Source organism: Carettochelys insculpta, chromosome 2 (genome assembly GCF_033958435.1).
Source record: "Carettochelys insculpta isolate YL-2023 chromosome 2, ASM3395843v1, whole genome shotgun sequence".
Lineage (NCBI taxonomy): Eukaryota > Metazoa > Chordata > Testudines > Carettochelyidae > Carettochelys > Carettochelys insculpta.
In genome coordinates this window covers 132,061,510-132,080,268 of record NC_134138.1, presented here as the reverse complement: position 1 = coordinate 132,080,268, position 18,759 = coordinate 132,061,510, and the positions used below count along the sequence as shown (strand labels likewise).

At 42.1% G+C, this 18,759-nt stretch overlaps 1 protein-coding gene across 1 annotated transcript in view; it reads left to right on the top strand.

Moving 5' to 3' along the window:
• PHLPP1 (PH domain and leucine rich repeat protein phosphatase 1) overlaps positions 1-18,162 on the top strand; it is a 229,625-nt gene extending 211,463 nt beyond the window's left edge. Inside the window, exons 13-17 of the mRNA XM_074987780.1 lie at positions 727-857; positions 7,691-7,795; positions 9,401-9,595; positions 11,905-12,133; positions 15,986-18,162. Of these exons, the coding sequence (XP_074843881.1) occupies positions 727-857; positions 7,691-7,795; positions 9,401-9,595; positions 11,905-12,133; positions 15,986-17,107 (1,782 nt within the window). The 3' untranslated portion in view covers positions 17,108-18,162. The remainder of the gene's footprint in view (positions 1-726; positions 858-7,690; positions 7,796-9,400; positions 9,596-11,904; positions 12,134-15,985) is intronic.
• Positions 18,163-18,759: the final 597 nt, after the last annotated feature.

Sequence of the window (18,759 nt, the reverse complement as noted above, 5' to 3'; positions counted from 1 at the left end):
CAAAATTTTTGAAGTCTCTAGGAACTAGAAATACTGTACTTTAAATGCACCAAGAACAAGACCTCCATCCACACAATCGGTAGTACAGTGTGTTTGTAACCAGGCTGAGTTGTCCATAGAAGCTTGTCACAGCCTACATTTTCTATTTGAGTATGTAAATCCATTGTACTGCTCAACTAGTGTGCAGAGTTTTACATTCTGTGAAAACCTGGGAAACTGTGACTGCCTCATGAGGACACGGTGCAAGAGGAATTCACTTTGGGAGGGGCTGCTCCACAAGGCAAGAAGGAAGGACCTGCTAACTGGTGTATCCAGCACAGTTAAGGTGGTTTTATTTGCCCAGTACAAAATTTTTAAATGTCATTTTTGTGCGTTTTTAATTTAATTCCAGTTTCCGTTTGCGTAGCTCCCAATACAATTCACAAGTAAGTAAAATGGTCTCTTGTGAAGAAAGAAAAGATCATTCATCATTTTCCAACACTTGTGTTGCTGGAGGTGCTGAGACAGGAAGGTTCCAGAAGGGAACAAATATACTTTCTGGTGTCTTGTGATGTTTTCACGAGCTTTTGTAATCTTTGTACAGTTTTTGTACTGTTTAATAAGAATTGTATATAAATGATTTATGTCAGGTTTTGGATTCAGGCATCATCATGTATACTTTTAATTTAACCAGGTTCCCTCTCCAAGTTCTCTCCCTCTCTTCACTTTTTTCACTTCTTTCTGCAGTGTGTGGACCTGAGCTGCAATGAACTGAGTGAAATCACGTTACCTGAAAACCTGCCTCCAAAACTACAGGAACTAGACCTGACTGGAAACCCCCGACTAGTCCTAGATCACAAAACACTAGAGTTGCTGAAGTAAGTATGTCTTTTAATAATGCAGGAGGCAGAAGGACTGACTCCAAATGTGCGTGAGACAAGAATGCAGTATGCAAGATGAGATGTACAGTCCTTTTCAAGGAATACTGCTTTTCTTATTGGCAGAGCAGCAAAAAAACCAAAAATCTGCAGGTAATGCAGAAAATTAAGCCTTTTCTAAAGAGAATTATTTTACACACACACAAATACAGTTGTTGTCAAATACCATTCCAAATCAAAACATCTGTAACGACTGTTGGGCTGATTTGACCTGTTTTTTTGACTGTACACATTTTATCCAAACAAAATGTTTGTTCTACTATCAAAAAGCCTATAACTTGAAACTGTTGGTTTCCTCCCTTGTCCACTCACTGTCACTTGTCAAAATCACTTTTTTTTCCACACAGCTCTGCTTTGTCTGTTTCCTGTTGCACTTACCCATTTCATACTTGTCTTCTACAGACCTGTGTCTGTTATACTGCCTGCAGTGAGGCTCAGTTATTTTCTATAAAAATCAGTCCCCTCTTTTTGTTCTTTCTGTCCTTTGATTGTGAGCACTTTCAAAAACAGCACTCATCCCTTATTGAGTGTCTGGAAAGCACCTAGCATGTTACATGTGCCATCCTAAATAACTGGGTTGCAGTGTATATGAGTAATTTATTTTGAGTCTCTATTGATTTGTTCCATAGTGCGTCTTGGGTTGTTCCCTTGGGCATTACACGTTCATTTTCTTGAATATTCAGAAGGGCAGAGCTGTTTACACCAACTCTGAGGCTCTTTGCCTGCCTGATCCATCCAGCTTGTTAGCTACTTATGGACCAGCTAGATATCCAAATCTTAAATGTGTTTCTGGGAACAGTTTGTGACTATGCTTGAGACAATTTTCAGGCAAACAGTGCAGTATTATATTTCACCCGTCACAGGTGAAGCATATTCACACTACATTAGTTTACTTTTTAAAATTAAATTTTATTGCATTGAACTTAGCAGAGAGAATTATTTAAGACAAGTAACCTAGGTTAAATGGGACTTTTGGGCCGGTGTTTAATAGTTAAAAATAAATGTCCATGCTGTATAGCAAACAAAGCAAGTGAACAGGAAGACTTAATCTTTTCTATTTTAGGAGTTACCATACCTCAACACTTGTGCAGAAATACATCTGTTCTGTAGATGACTTCTGAGGATGATGATTAAATTATTCGTAGTTCTTTTACAATGGCAAATCTCCCTAATCCACATGTAGATAAAAAGTGCAGTATGTGTAAAAGAGAACTACCTTATAGATTGCATGGAGATTTTTTGGTCCTAAAATTGCTACACCTAAAGGAGTAGAAATGTAGTTTTATCCCTCTTACAAAAGCACCCCACAAATAATGTGAGGTAGCTGTTATTCTCATTTTACAGATGGGTAATCTGAGACAGAAGTTATGGCTTTTCCAAGGTCAGAAAACAAGAGGTTGAGTTCTGATTGTTTCTAAAATTTTCATCAGTGACTTTTTCTGTTAACTTTATTTCTCTTCACTAAAACTTGAGTATGTTAAAAATGTATTAATTCTTAATTTGTTACTTTTCACTGTTTAAGTATTGGTTCAGTTTCTTCTTCTCAGTTTGAACAATGAAACCAGAGTAGACAATTTTACTGATGTCCTTACCAGTTCCTTAGCATTTCCAGGCTACCATGGTGCTGCTCTTTTAAACTGGGGGTTGTACAAAAGAAATGTCTTAATTTACAACTGTTTACATTGGTATATTAGTCTTTGAAATTTCATAGCAACTTTCCTTCTGGCTTTAAGATTTTTAAAGGAGCCAAATGTTGGTTAACATTAGACATGCCTCTGTCCTGCTAACAGTGCAACACAAGATTGAGGTCTTGCCACAAGAGTTCTTAAATTGTGTTGATGAAGTAATCTTGCTGCTTTATATACTTATTAGCCTCACATGCTGCAGTTACATAAAGCAAGAGGGCTAGACTTTTTGACCTTGGGAAAGCCACAACTCCTGTCTCAGATTACCCATCTGTAAAATGAAGGTAACAGCTACCTCACATTATTTGTGGGGTGCTTTCATAAAAGGGGTAAAACTACATTTCTACTCCTTTAAGAGTAACAATTTTAGGACCAAAAGTCTCCATGCAATCTATAAGGTAGTTCTCTTTTGTGTTCCTGCCACAAAACACTGCTGCATGTAGGGCTCCTTTGACAGGTCTCACTGGATTCTGAAAGGCATCTCTGTCCCTTGTGTGTTGTCAGTCTTCTAATGGGTAATGGACTAAATCTTCTTTCCATTTTTTTCCAAAAACCCTTCCGCAGTTGTGCGTGCCTGCTTTTTTATAGGTATGAAGATGTTTTTGGGAGATGTTTGGTACAGTTCCACAGATGTTGCCAAACAGATTAAAGGGAAACTTAAAAAATGCTGCAACGCTTGTTGCTACCATATTTATTTTAGACGAGGAAAGTCTTGGAGTTTAATTCTGATTTGTTTTTTGGTAGCAAGAAAATTACCACTGGTGTCTTAAAAGTCTGTACTAAACACATCACCTTTATGCTGTGGGAATGTGGTACCCAAACAGGCACGTGACTGAAAGCACTCTCAAGTTGCTGTCCTGCCTACATGGAGAAGTTTGGGCTCTTGCTGTTTCTTGGAGGTGTCTCGCACAGTTATACTCAGACTTCAGTGGTTCAGGAGCCAAATTAGCAATAGACTTTACCCAAAGAGCATCAGTACAGGTTGAACCTCTCTCGTCCAGTACACTTGGATCTGATTGGTGCCAGACCAGAGAATTTGCTGAACCACGGGCAGTCGATATTGCCTAGTAGCGTTATCAACATTTTAACTGCTTACTGGTCTTAGAAGACATTTATGGGTAAATTGGTGGTAAATAACAGCACAGAACACTGAGAGCCAGGACCGGTGGCTGTAAACAAACTTTATGGGACAAAAGGAAACTTGGCCATGCTCATGATAAATGGTCAGCCAGTTAACTAAAATCATGCCGGATTATGGACGTTGCCAGACGAGAAAGGTTCAACCTGTATTTTGTTTACTATAGTATGTACTCTTTACACAGAGACTCTCAGTGAGTGAATAACTAAGTGCAAGTTGACAAATTAATAGATTTTTTTTTAAACACGGAAAAGCACCCTGATTGGTTAATAGCCTTGATTAACTAATGAAATCGGTGCTTTACTATCGAAGAGCTGCAAGAGGGACGAGAAGAGCCACGAGTAGCTCTCGTCTATTAGGTGGCTTTCTAGCAGGAAGGACAGTTCTCTGACTTATGACCAGGGACTGGGGCTCCAGGCTGACATGTCAGCAGCAGAAGCAGCAGCAGCGGCTGGAGCCCCATGTATCATGTTCTAGGTAGTGCTGAGGACCGGCTTCCCATAATCCCTCCCCTTCTGCCTGAAGCCCTGCCCCATCTGGGGGCTGGAGCTGAGACACTCCCACCCACTCATTGCCTAGGGACCCGCAAAGTCTGTTGCAAGCCCTCCTTATGAGAAATGACTGAAGATGCAAAGGAGTCTGTGCAGTTTTGCCTGTCAGAGATGTAGTGGAGAGGTTTGAATTCTTCGTCTTATGGATCTGGTTCGTGACAAAGCTCATATTGTTGAAAGGATGTCTGTTGTAGATCTAGATGGACTAGGATTCTATTCTGGGCAGATGGCTGCCAATAAAAGTACCATTAAATATCCTAGGGAAGTAACTGTCTGGAGGGGAAACCTTAAAAAGGCCAAAACAAAAAGCAGTCAAGTAGCACTTTAAAGACAAGCAAAATAGTTTATTAGGTGAGCTTTCGTTGGACAGACGAAAAGCTCACCTAATAAACTATTTTGCTCGTGTTTACAGTGCTACTTGACTGCTTTTTGTTTTGATAGTGTATAGACTAGCACGGCTTCCTCTCTGTTACTATTAAAAAGGCCAGTTTTGGACCCAAGGTGGGAAGTAGTGCCATCTTGGAGAGTACAGGTGCCTACAAAGGGTCAGATTTAAAAAACAAAACTGCTACAGTCCTAGGTTTGGTATAACCTTTTCCAAGTAAGAGAAGGGAGTCAAAGTTAAAATAGAAAATAAATAGACCATGAAAATGCAAACCTCTCCCTCATCTTGTGTAACCATTGAAATTAAGTTTTGTGTAAAACTAATAGACTGTCCTTCTTGGCTTTGTTTCTGACTTTTTATGCAGTAGAAGATAACCTTAGCTGATTTTTTTAGAGGCTTACAGAAATGCAAAAAATTGTTTCTAATATACAGGACATACACAAATACTTCTAAAGAAGAGTCCCTCTTTCTTCTATGAGACTGGGAGTTGGAATTTATCCAGTACTGAATGCTGTTACTAATGCGAGGAGTGTCCTTGGCCTGTCAGTGCCAAAGGGGTGAGAAAGTGGCAAACTGAGTTCTCAGAAATTCATTTTGATCCAAGTTCCCACTTCCTGGAAAACAAGTGCAGTGTACATGAGCCACTTGAGTATCTGCAGTAAATTGAATTATTATATCGTTTATACAACATTGCGAGTAGCGTTTCTTCAGAACAGATCTGATTTTTGTTTCTTGAGCAGTGACAATTCTTATCAGTGCATTAGAAATCTATATTGAGTTTTTTCCTTTTGTTCAATACTTAGAAGGGTGTGGAACCCAGAGACTAATACACAAACATTACTTCGGGCGTTTTTGTTGGCTTTTAATGTGCTCTGGCCAGTGCATGTCCAGCTTATTTATTGGTGTAGGAAAAGACTGATCCAGATACAACAGACCTAGCTTAAGTTGTTTAAGGAAAATTTCCACACTCATGAATATTATGAACACAAACTTGCTTAGAGTTTCACAGTTTTAACAGGCAGTGAGAGTTGGGCAGATAAAAATATACATTTAAATCAGTGGTTCCCAAACTTTTTGACATCAAGCCCCCCACCTTTTGATTTTTGAGAAACTTTCACATGCACCCCGCCTCTTCTTTGCCATCATCCAACCCCCTTTTAACAAAAAATTCAATTTATAATTTAAAATAAATGCAAAAACTTGATATAAAAATGCTATTTAAAATTAAAAACAAGCCAAATAATTCTTGGCTCCTTGTGGGCCACCAGAGCTGACCACAACAGCCGCCTGCCCGCCTGAGTCCTGCGCTGCCAGGGCCACCCGCCCAAGCCCCATGCCGCCAGAGCCAGCCACCTGCCTGCCCACTGGCTGCCTGAGCCCCGCCCTGCTGGGACCAGCTGCCTGCCTGCCCCTGCTGCAGGCCAGCTGCCCGAACTGCCCACTCAAGCCCCACACTGCCAGGGCCAGCTGCCCACCTGCCACCCTGAGCTGCCTGAGCCCCGTGTTGCTGGGGCCAGCCATCTGCCTGCTAGCGCAAGCTGCCTGAGCCCTGCGCTTCTCGGGCCGGCCACCCACCCACCAGCCCAAGCCCCGCACTACTGGGGCTAGCTGCCAGCCTGAGCCACCTGAACCCTGTGGTGCTGGAGCTAGCTGCCCAAGCACCATGAGTCCCTCCCGAGCCCCTCCCATCCCACAAAGCCAGGCAACACCAGCCCCCCACTCTTACCCCACCCCCCTCACCTGAGCTAGGCACACACAGCCTCTAATCTAATCCCATCCTCCTCCTCCCACACCCAACCCACACTCACTCATCTTTGCAGAAGGCAGCAAGCGCCACCTGGGTTTTCATCGGCTGTCTGCTTTTTATAGAGGCTGCGACAGGTCCCCCATGTAAAATGGCAGGGGCTGAGAGCCAGAAGCAAAGGCCAGATCTTTCTTCGGGTGCAGGGCATGATGGGGAAGCTGAGTTCCCTTGCATCCCCCTGGAATTTATTCACATTCCCACTGGGGGGAGACTCCCCCCAGTTTGGGAAACCATGGTTTAAATAGTGTGGTAGTCAGACCTTTTGTGTTTGTCCTTTTTGTAATGCTTTGGTGCTTTTGAAGATGCTGCCTTGTGTGGGGAACTTGCTTCACTCTCGGTGGAGGCAAACAGGAGTCAGGTGTTTTCCGTCACATACAGTAGTAGTATGAAAAGACATGGGTCTGAAGAGATGGAGTTGGTCGCTTCTAAAAGCTATATTGTCCTTCCTACCATTTCAGAGATTTGAAATTCAGACCCGAGTTTACACTGATAGCTAAATCACAGGGAGGAGCAATCCAGTATCCTAACTAGGTACTGCCATTCCAAAGCAAGGGAGAAGAGAATGGCAGTTCTTGCAGCAAGCACACGAACCTGAAGGGGGAGAGTATCCTCATACTAGTTTTTAGGCCTGTTAATATAAGGTTTTGGAACATTGCTCAGTTATTGGCTTTTGGCCGCGGGGTAGGGAAAAGACTAGCTGGATATGATGGTGAGATGGGAGGTTCCATTTTAATACTGTAAAAATAAAATGCAGAAAGGCCTCGTTCTATAAATGGATAAAAGAAATGCAATAGTAGAATTGAGTAGAATTTCCCCTAGTCCCCCTGTCCATGTCTTCTCAAGCCAGTAGCAAATTCCGCTCATTTTCTGCAAAGACAACGTCATTTCCAAATAGCCAAGAAAAGATCAAGTTAAGGCAAACAAGAATGAAATAAGTGGTCCAGTGCAGGTTAATTGCTCACTCTTTTTTTCTGTTTGTGTTCTGACAAATAACATTCTATCCACCCTCTGAAGCATCTCCCCATACAGGGATACCTCTTTTTCTGAAATGTATTCTCATCTTAGCTTGTTGGCAGCATGCCCCAAATGGCAGATGACTAGGATAAGGGAGACAGTAAAAGCTTCCTTGCAATTTTAGAATAGCGGTAACTTTAGGCTGTGGTATTTTAACACATTCATCAGGCTATTTTCTTTTATCTTGTCGTTGCAGTAACATTCGTTGCTTCAAGATTGACCAGCCGTCAGCTGGTGATGCTTCAGGGGCCCCTGCTGTGTGGAGTCATGGTTATACTGAGGCTTCCGGAGTTAAGAACAAGTGAGTCCTGGTTTGGTATCCACACAGAGGTGCTCTTCTGCTGGAGCACTTCTGTATCTTTTTAAAAAGAAAGCCCTATAAAGAAACTCTTTTCTGGTGAGAAAGTTAGTTGGGACATTCATTTCACAAAAGCAAAGGCCATGGCATGACTTATATCTGTAAACTAGGCCCCTGCCTGTGTCTCATATTTCTTCTTTGTTAAAGGAGTTGCTAAGAGACAAGTGTAACTGACGCATTTTGTCTATGTAAGACTCCAGTATTTGCAAGAGACCCGAGTGCTTAAATGCATCTTCGCTCTCTGAAAAGCCCTTTATCTTCCACTGGAGCATGTGTTCCAAGCAAATCAGGGATGCTGCTGGGAAGAGGAATGGCCTAAACTGTGCATATTTCTGCATTGTCTCCCTTTTTTAACAACTAAATCAACTGTTGATAAATATCATCTGAGGGGCCTGGGATGTTAATCTGCTTGTGTGCCCTTTGTTATATGGTGCATCTCACTTTAATTATCCTGAAAGAACTTCAAAACCATTTTTGCACTTGCAGTTGCGGTTTTCAAACACTCAAGTCCAGTTCCAGCAAGCTTGTACTCAGCACTGTATTAAGTGTAGCAACAGACTGATTGTCTGAGTAACAATGACAATTTCTTAAGGGGTTAGAGGAGCGAAGACAGTTTAAACTATAGTGTTCTGTTTCCATCCCACTCCCATTTACACAATGCAGCATCAAAATAAGTACTGAAAAGAGAGTTAAGTGTGCAAAGTTTAGAGTTGAGCAGCTCACCAAGGCTTAGCTATTGTAGTGGTACCTTGCCTATAAGCTGCTAACCCTCTGCATATGTGCTTGCTTTTTAACACTGCATCGTTTAGGAGCTAGAGTCAGTGAGCACGAAGCCCTGCATGGGATTCTTTATACAACATCCTGAGGTGTCAGAAATTTTCCTCTTTAGCTCTGGTAGCTTAATGGAAATGGAAGTAGAAACCTACCCTTCTTTGTGATTTTGTGCATTGAATATTACTGTCTGACAGCTGTTCAGCTGATCTTACTCCAGCTGTGGGTGGGCATGCATCAAAATTGTAAAACCCATAGTTACAGCTAATCCCGTGGTGGTGGTCTCAGAGGGCCAAGATCTTAAAGGGTCTGAGCTACCTTCTCACTCTAAAAATACTAGTTTCTGTGCTGTGATGGAAGCATGTTCAGGGGGCACTATAGAGATTACCTTACGCATCTGGTGCTCAGTCTTCATGGGTAAACCTAAGCAGTAGCTTTCTCAGTATTTTCTCTTTTATTTTTTTAATTCACAAAATAAAGGCTGTACTTAACATGCCAGAAAAGTTGAATAATCATTAGAGTCTCTGTTAAACTTTGTTGCTCTCTCTTTACTGTGGAATTTAACAGCCATAAATGCTACTTGGGTTGTTCAGCACCAGGATCTGAAGCGAGACTTCCTAACTAATGAAAATTTTTGTGATGCTTTATTATAATCTGATCTGCCGTCAGGCTGCATATGCTGTTCAGAACCGTGCGAAAGGAACTGCAGAGGGTGAAAATGTTGTTGTACAAATGCTTGCTTATTAAGTATATCTGGGTTTTCCCTTTTTTCCTTAGATTGTGTGTGGCTGCTCTTTCCGCCAATAATTTCTGTGACAACAGGGAGGCGCTGTACGGAGTCTTTGATGGCGATCGCAATGTGGAAGTGCCCTACCTTCTGCAGTGCACAATGAGTGACATCTTGGCAGAAGAGCTGCAGAAAACAAAGAGTGAAGAGGAATACATGATCAATACTTTCATCGTGATGCAGAGGTAAATCCAGATCTTTGATATTTGTCATCTTCCTCCATATGCTGATTAGTCAGCTTACTTGCTTCCATCCCAGAGCTCTGTTTTCTGGTGTTTTCTAAATTATTTTATTTGTTAACTAATTGCTGCACATTTTTAACTGCTTGTTTCTTGACTCTTGACCTGCTGTTGCACACGTCCTGAAATCTTCGTGACCAAAGAATGGACAGCTGTACTCTCTCCTCTGAGATGTGCTTAATTTCTTGAAAAGTTCATGGCAGTAATTTTGCTAATATGTAAGACAAAGATGTGAATCTTGTTTCCTGAGACTGATGATCCTGAAACCTCTCCCTCCTGTATCTCTCAAACCCTAACATGTTTCAGCCTGTTTCTGTGCACAAGTTCAGATGATCGTTATCATCAGACCTGTTGGTGAGGATCTGCATTCTAACAGTGCAACTGCCTATTTTTAACCCTAAAATAGAATTCTTTGAGCCAGGCATAAAGAGACAGTATTATAAATAAGATGTAGTAGGTGTTTTTTGTGTTGTTTGAAAACCCCCCATATTCTGTTCTTGAGTGTACAAGAGACTGCCTTGGGGATTAGTTGAATGAATAAAGAGAATGAAGAGGATCAGACAACAGGGAAGCAAGAGATGGGGAAAGCAAAGGAGGAGACATACAAATACTCGTGGTTATGTGGCCTCATGCTGTGAACTATGGAGGTGTGAGTTGCAGTGTAAATCAAAGAACTGTGTTAACATGAACTAAGCCCTTTCTAGTTGGTGCTAGCCAGGTCTACACGAGCCATTAGAACACAGTCCTTCAGTGCATGCCACGCCCCACATACTCTGCACTTCAGAGCCGTGGATTTCCTTGGTCTTGAGGGCTTGTGTACAGCACGCTTGTCAGTCACTTCCTGAAAAGGTACAATTCCTTTGTCAGTAAGCAGGGACAGTAGACTCAAACTGACTCAGTTGTGCACAGAAAGAAAAGGCAGGTGTGCCCTCTGTTTCTGTAGTATTGTCACAGCTCCCCATTTTTATCATTGCTTGGGGTGTTGCCTCACTTTAACAGATGTTGGAAATTAATCCTGTAGTGCGATTAGATTCCCAGGCATTAGGTAGGGAAAGTACCTAACGGGAGGTCTTGTCCATCCCTTTGGTATAATTTTAAGGAAATTTAGTCTTTACGCAAAAAGATATTTCTTTACACACAGACTCTTCTTTGAGCTAATCAACATTTATCTATAACCCAGTAATAGTACTGGTTCTAGTTATATATGGGTTTTTGTTTCTCAAACGTTCCTGAGGTAAAGGATGCAGACCTACGTTAGACCTCGGAAAAGTGAGTATTGTCACCTCAGGGATCTGTAATGAAGTTCTGACTGCCTGTAAAACAAAAGAGCTAAGAAATCTAGGGATGTTCAATAGTCTAGATCAGTTATAGCCAAGAAAGATAAGCAGTGTTAAAAACCCATGCAGAGATGTGGAAATTGTTAAAATCTGTAATCAAATTGCAAAATACAGTCATGTAGATTAATTGTTTTAATATGAGCTATGCAATACTTTGCATGCTTGAAGCACAGGTTTGTCATTGAGCATTACCCAAGGCCTTCTAAAATGATGAGTTAAAAATATTCTTCAGAAGTGTCTACTTTTGGTGTGCCAGTAGGTTTGTGAATTTGTGATTGAGAGTCCAATTACAGTTGTTGAAAGTGTTGTTGGGTTTGGGTTTTTAGGGTGATAACTGCAAATGTTATAATTTGTTCAGGTTAGATACTTCTTGGTGGAGCTTTAATAGTCTGAAGGAGCAGAAAACCAATTATTAAGTACTTTAAAACTAAGTGCCAGTAAGCTGCAAACATTGGTTCTATCTCTTTAAAAAATATTTCATTTTTGGAAACTGAAGTTTCATGTTCATAAGTGATTATATTCTTAGGGGCTGCCTCTAGTTTTTCAAGAGCCTCCTAATCCTTAAATTACGCAACCTCCTTACAGATTTGGTGGGGAGGCAGGGGGCAGAGGCGGAACCAGAAGATAGACTATTTTCTCAATGGCAAGGGCCATCTGCAGTTATGAGGGTTTCTTTAATTTAGAATGGCTCTGATTTGAGGATGTGTGTCTCCTCCTCTTAACATGCTACCCATGAGTAGCACATAACTTCCTCGCTACTTTGGTATAAAGTGGCACAGTCTGAGCTGGATTCTTGTTCTTGTTCAATGAACCTTGAGATTGGGATTGTCTGACTGTAGTCTCCTAGTCCTCTCTACTCTGACCTCGTCATGCATCTTTTCTAGCTAATCAGTGAGTGTTGTCTTGTTTCTATTGCAGGAAACTTGGAACTGCTGGACAAAAACTTGGAGGCTCTGCTGTCCTTTGCCATATAAAACATGATCCCATGGATCCAAGTGGATGCTTCACTTTAACCTCAGCAAATGTGGGGAAGTGCCAAACTGTTCTCTGTAGGAATGGAAAACCCCTGCCTTTGTCCAGGTCTTACATGATGAGTTGTGAAGAAGAGCTAAAGAGAATTAAGCAGCACAAGGCCATTATCACAGAGGTAAGAGAACTGTAGTGCTGGTGGAAGGAATGTTACAAGCTGCAGCTTCCTCTGGAGACAGTTCTGAGCAACATACCAAACCCATTTTCTTATTTATATAATAATAAACTGTGGGTTAAAGGTGGGTGCGGCTGTGCTAGTATTTCTTCCTCCCCTTCCAGTATTTGTCACATGGTCCAACGGCTGTTGCTCTGACACCACAGTATTGGACCGAGCATGCAGATCTTAAACAGGTGTAGACGAGGAAAGCAGACTTCTGCTTGGGGGAGGAATTGCTGAAATAGGAATGAAGAGCCCATCCACTTTTAGGGTGGGAAAGCACACAAAGGACTCAGTGTGATGTCGTTTTTTGCATTGTCTCTCTGCTCCTTCCCATTCTCTGACCTGCCAGGTTGCTGAGACAGCTAGCTCACTTTTCTGTCTGACAGAACGTATTGTGTGGGCAGTGGTCTGTGCTCTGGCAGGCAGCTCAGTAGCAGAGAGACTGCAGCTTCTGCACAAGGAGTCCATTCTGCGTATTGTGGGTGACCGCAGGTTGGAGGTTGAATGAGTTACTGACAGAGTGGAGAACCACTCTGGAAAACAATGAGCCGGTAGGCAGGTATCTGGTGCAGAACGTACATATGGGAGACTGATTGCAAGCAGGAAGAGAGAGAAGTCCGTCCTTTTTGTTCTGTGGTGGTTGGTTTTGATCTGCTACATCCCTACTTAAGGATGTGTTGCTCAGCTTACTGCTGTACCTGCACAGGTTAATCCCGTCAAGTAAAGATGGTGGGTTATGAGATTCTAAAATGTGATGTGTTGGAAGTGAGCCACTCTCTCACATTACTCATAACCAGGGAGCACTCAGTAGGTCCCTGGGTAAAGGTGAAGTGAATTCCTGCTTTAAGTCTTAAAATGACTCGCCAATTCCACACGCTTTGGTGGCTTATCAATTCTGTCATGCTTATTCATGATATGGAACCTTAGCAGAACAACTAGGTTTTTCTGTTTTGAGTCCTTTTAAAAAGCCTATGTTTTCCTAGTCTTCATTCACTTTTCTTTTGGTTATTTGTTCTGTAGTGGCCCGTGCTGGCATCAGTTGGGCCACGTGAATATAAATCATTGTCGTTGCAGTTCTCTAAATTAGCAGGGGTTGCAGTAATCCCAGACAAGGCTGGCAAACGACCAAACATCCTGCCAGCTCAGATTGTAACCAATCCAGGATCTTGAGATTTGAAGGTACATGTGTACTTAAGAAATAAATCCCATTTCTAATGGTGTTTTCCCTCTCAGATATTACTCTTCTTCCCCTTGGGGAATGTTATATCTAAGAGGAAGTGTAGTAAATTGTGCAAAGTAATTGGGGCATGTGAAAGATTTCACTATAGCTCAGCTGAGTGAAAAACAGACTAGCACTCTACTGTATTTGACTTGCGTGCTTCATTTAAAGAATATTTTAAATTGTACTTTTCAAAGGGCTGAGCTGAGCTGAAAAAATTTACAGCTGCTGGAGAGAAGCCATATCCATGACTCCATAGTGATCGTTGATATGGAGTTGGTGAAGTGTGAGGGTGTGGATCATGCACAAGGGAAAGTAGCTTGAGATTTGAGTGGCTAACGTTGTTGCTGTAGATGTTCATTAGCGAGAGCAGTGTGACACCCCCCGCTCTCCACACCTGCATGCTCAATGTGTACCTTTGGCAGGCCTATAAGATGTGGAGGGGTGTAAAAGCCAGTTTACCTAGGGACCCAGATTAAGACCACCCACAAAGTGAGTTTCTAAAATGTTTTGGGTGCCACTCAGGCCCAAACCTGAGTGGTGTGGCTAACCCACAAGCCAGGCTGCAATGCCTGGAGCAGGCAGTCAGGCCCAGCCATGCGGTGGTAGGAGCCAAGCTGCTGCTGCAGACGGTGGTTGTGCAAACCAGGGGGTGCTTCACAAAATATTAAACCTTTTATTTGCACAATCGTGCTCCATTGTGATGTTGTTAAGGAGGCCCTTGGGCACCACACACATACACGAGAAATGGGAGCTGTGTAAGGTCATTGAAACAGCAGGGGGCAGGGAGCTAAGCATGAGCCAAGAACTTGCGTGTCCTAATCCCCAGGATTGCACTAACGCAGAGTAGCCTTTTGCAACGCTTTTCCTAGAATTTGAGTCCAGGAGGGATCACTATGATCTAACCTGTTCAGCTTATCAGCTTGGACCACAGAACTTCCACAACAATTGGTAGAGAATATTTAGAAAAAACATCCACTCTCTGATTTGAAATTTGTTCCGTGGTGGAGAATCTACCATGACCCCTGGTGAGTTGAGTGGTTAATTACCCTCATTGTTAAAACTTTACGCCTTATTTCCAGTCTGAATTGTCTAGCTCAACTTCTAGCCATTGGACCATATTATATCTTGCTCTGCTAGATTGAAGAGACCCTTTATTTCCCCTATGAATACACTCACAAATGATAACGAAGTTATTCCATAACTTCTGAATAGATTGAGGTCTTTGAATCTATTGCTGTAAGACATGTTTTCTAGTCCTTTAATGGTTCTCCTGGCTCTTTTGTGAACCTTCTCCAGTTTCTTAGCATTCTCCTTGAATTGTGGGCACCTGAACTACATACTGTATTACAGCAATGTTCAGACTTGTGCCCAAATATTAGAGGTAAAATTACTCCTTGAGATTTCTGTGGTTCTTGTTCCTGGAATTGCATTAACTGCTTTGGCCACGGTCTCACATTGGGAGCTCATGGTCAGCTGATTATCTACCATGACACCCACCCCACCCCCACCCCCAAAATCTTTTGCAAAGTCATTGCTTAATCCACTACCATGTAAATGACCTGCACTCTTTGTGCCTAGATATACACATGTACATTTAGTTGTATTAAAATGCATATTATTTACTTACATCCAGTTAATCAACCAATCCCAGAGCTCTCTGAATCAATGATTGATCTTCATTTACCATTTCCCCCCCAAGTATTTGTGCCATCTGCAAACTTTACCAGTAGTTTTATTTTCCAGATAATTGATTAAAAATATTAGGCCATAATGCCAAGAACTGATCCTTTTGTATTCCACTAGAAACATGCACAATGATGATTCCCTATTTTCATCTCTGTTTTTGAGGCCAATCATCTAGCCAGCTTTAACCCATTCAGTGAGGCATGTGAATTACGTGTTTGGTCTTGTTTTTTAATCTGTGTCCTTCACTACTATGTCAAAGATTTCCAGAGACTTTTAAGATATGTCAACCCTATTACCCTATCATCCAAACTTATTTGATCCAAAAAAATGGTTATTTTCATAGGACCTATTTTCCATGAATCCATCTTGAGTTGCATTATTTACATTGCAGTCCTTTAATTTCTATGTCACCCACACCATTATCTTGCCCAGGATTCACATCAGGCTGACAGGCTTAAAATAATCAGGATTCTACTGTTTTACCCTTTTGAAAATTGGCACATTAGCTTTCTTCCTGTCTAAAACTCACCCAATGCTCCAAAATCCGTGGAACATAAACAGTCCAGTGGGCCAGATCTTAAAATTCTTGGATACAAATTGTCTTGACCTGCTGATTTTAAAAAGTTTAGCTTCATTAGTTTCTGTTCAACATCCTCCAGAGATACCAATAAAATGGAAAGAGTGTTATCACCAGATGATGAGACTACATCTGTGTCCCCTGCTGGGGGCAGGGGAAGACCGTTCACCATTCTGGCTCCTTACGTATAAAACAGATGGGATGTTTAGCTGCCACACAGGGTGTTGTAAAGATGGAGGTTTCTAAAAATGCCTTAGAGATTTAAGCATGAGGCATTTTTGTCTTGGTTTATTCTCAACTTCATGTCTTCTTTTTAAAATTTCAGGATGGTAAAGTAAATGGCGTGACAGACTCTACAAGGATCTTGGGGTACACCTTCCTTCACCCAAGCGTTGTGCCCCGCCCTCATGTGCAATCCATCACCTTGACTCCACAGGACGAGTTCTTCATTCTGGGTAGCAAGGGATTGTGGGACAGCCTCTCCATTGACGAAGCAGTGGAAGCAGTCAGAAATGTGCCTGAACCACTGGCAGCTGCAAAGAAGCTTTGCACTTTGGCCCAGAGCTATGGCTACAATGACAGCATCAGTGCCGTGGTGGTTCAGCTCAACGTGACAGAGGACAGCTTTTGCTGCTGTGAGCTGAACGGAGTCCCTCCTCCCAGCCCAGGCATCTTTCCCCAGTCAGTCAATGTGGTCATTAAAGACAGACCTACGGATGCTTTGGGAATGCCGTCTTCCAGCAGCGGCATGGCCTCTGAGATTAGCAGCGAGATCTCCACCTCTGAAATGAGCAGTGAGGTGGGGTCCACAGCTTCTGATGAGCCCCCTCAGGTAGCCATGAATGAGAACAGCCCAGCCTACCCCAATGAACAGCGCTGCATGCTTCACCCAGTCTGTCTGTCCAATTCTTTCCAAAGGCAGTTGTCCAGCGCCACCTTCTCCAGCGCGTTTTCTGACAATGGCCTCGACAGTGATGATGAGGAGCCCATCGAAGGCGTCTTTACCAATGGCAGCCGGGTGGAAGTGGAGGTGGACATCCACTGTAGCCGAGCAAAGGAGAAACAGTTCCTCCAAGTGCCCGTGGAAGCCAGTGATGAAGGCATTGTCATTAGTGCAAATGAGGATGAAACTGGCCTTTCCCGGAAAGCAGATGGCTCCACCACTGGTACAATTGGACGCCGACGAGGCAATGGTTCTGTGGCTCCTCAGGAAAGGAGCCATAACTTGATTGAAGTAGCAACTGATGCACCTCTCAGAAAAACTGGTGGCTACTTTGCAGCTCCAGCCCAGCCAGATCCAGATGACCAATTCATCATCCCACCAGAGCTTGAAGAAGAGGTGAAGGAGATCATGAAACAGCACCAGGAACAACAACAACAGCAGCAGCAGCAGCAGCGGCAGTATCAGATGGATCAGCTGCCAGACTATTATGATACACCACTATGACCCGGTCTGCATGCTGCTCAGAAATAAACTAACGAACAAGACGACATGAGTGCAGTACCCACACAGGGCACACATTACAGCAGGGGTTTTACTACACTTTGTTTTCCTTACCCTACCACTACAGATAACTGCAGCTTCTCTTTCTGTTTGTTAGTTTTAATATCCACTGACATTGTCCTAGAGATGATTTACCAATAAATTTAAATTAGTTAATTTTCCCTTAACATATCAGTGTAAAAAAGGAAAAGGTTTAATATATTGCAGAGAGACATGATTATGTAATTTTTTAAAAAAGTGGCTCGTTTTTTGTTTGTTTGGAAAGCAGGGCAGTATGCCAGTGCTAAATGATTAAGTAATATTGTAATACTGTATTTCTTTGAGAAAGAAAAAGGCTTTTTTGGTCTTGAAAATGATAGACATTTGTAGACTATGGAGACTAACTCCTAGGAGTTGCTTTACTCTTTCAGATGACTTAAAGTCACTGAGATTCACTAATTTTCTCTGAGAGAACAGTTGTTTGGGAAATTATTGTAAATAGAGCTGTGTTGTATAGTGATGCTTAAAATGTTTTGTAGTCTTGGCATAAGGACACAACCTGAACTGACTCTTTGTTTTCTTGATTCTTTGGGCCATGGTTGTCATACTGAGTGACTGTACAAGTTACCTACAAATTTAGGTGGTTCTTAAACCATAGAAAACAGCCTGTTTTTCTTCTTCTTGTCTCTGTTTTTCTTCTTACTTTTACAGACACATTTTGTGTTCCTTATTGCTGCCACAACCAGCATGATTGTATAGCGCTCATTTACTGTAGATCATTTACATACCAAGAGTTATATTAAAGCAGAGTGCACAAATGAACATGTCATAACTTTTGTTATAATAAATAAAAAATTTACACATAGCGAATGTCTGCTTTTATGTCTGAGCAGCTGGATGTATGTGTATTTTCAATGAAAGTCCTTGGAGTTCTTTAGGTTCATCTGGATAGTGCCCCCTGTTTTAAAGAGCTCTGTATAAATTGTTCTGTGAAACTGGAGAATTTTACAAAGGTGTAAATCCTGAAAATGTAGAAATCTGCTATGAAAATAAATCACCAGATATTTCACAGTGAAATCATATTTCTTATAAAGGGGTTCAAATTCTTCTACTGACTCTTTGATTTCAGTAGCACTAATCCACTCTCAGCTCATCCTCTAAAACACTGTTCATGATATTGGAAGACTCAGGATCAGGTATGGGCTGGCTTCAGACCCCACCACCCTCCCTCAAAAGGATGGAGGAGTTGAGAGAAGTTGCAGGTTACAATGGTAAGGAAGGGGTAGTTTGGGGTGCAAAAGAGAGAGGCACAAAAACTATGAACAATTAGAATTTGACTTTAATGTTAGTTTGGCCTTATGTAACAAGGAAAAAAGTGGTTTCTGCTTAATGGTGACATCCGCCCCTCAAACTCACTTTCATTTGAGTGCTGCAGATCAGCCTTATTTTGTCTTTGATGGATGAACCGGTGTTTAGCAGCAGATGAGGTACCTTCCAGGGGCAGTGTCTGAGCCGACATCTAAGACTCAACATTTTATAACAGTGGGCTAATACAGGACAGGCTCCTTGGTCTGCTCAAGGACCTGGTGGCGGAAAGGAGAGATTTCCTTTAACGC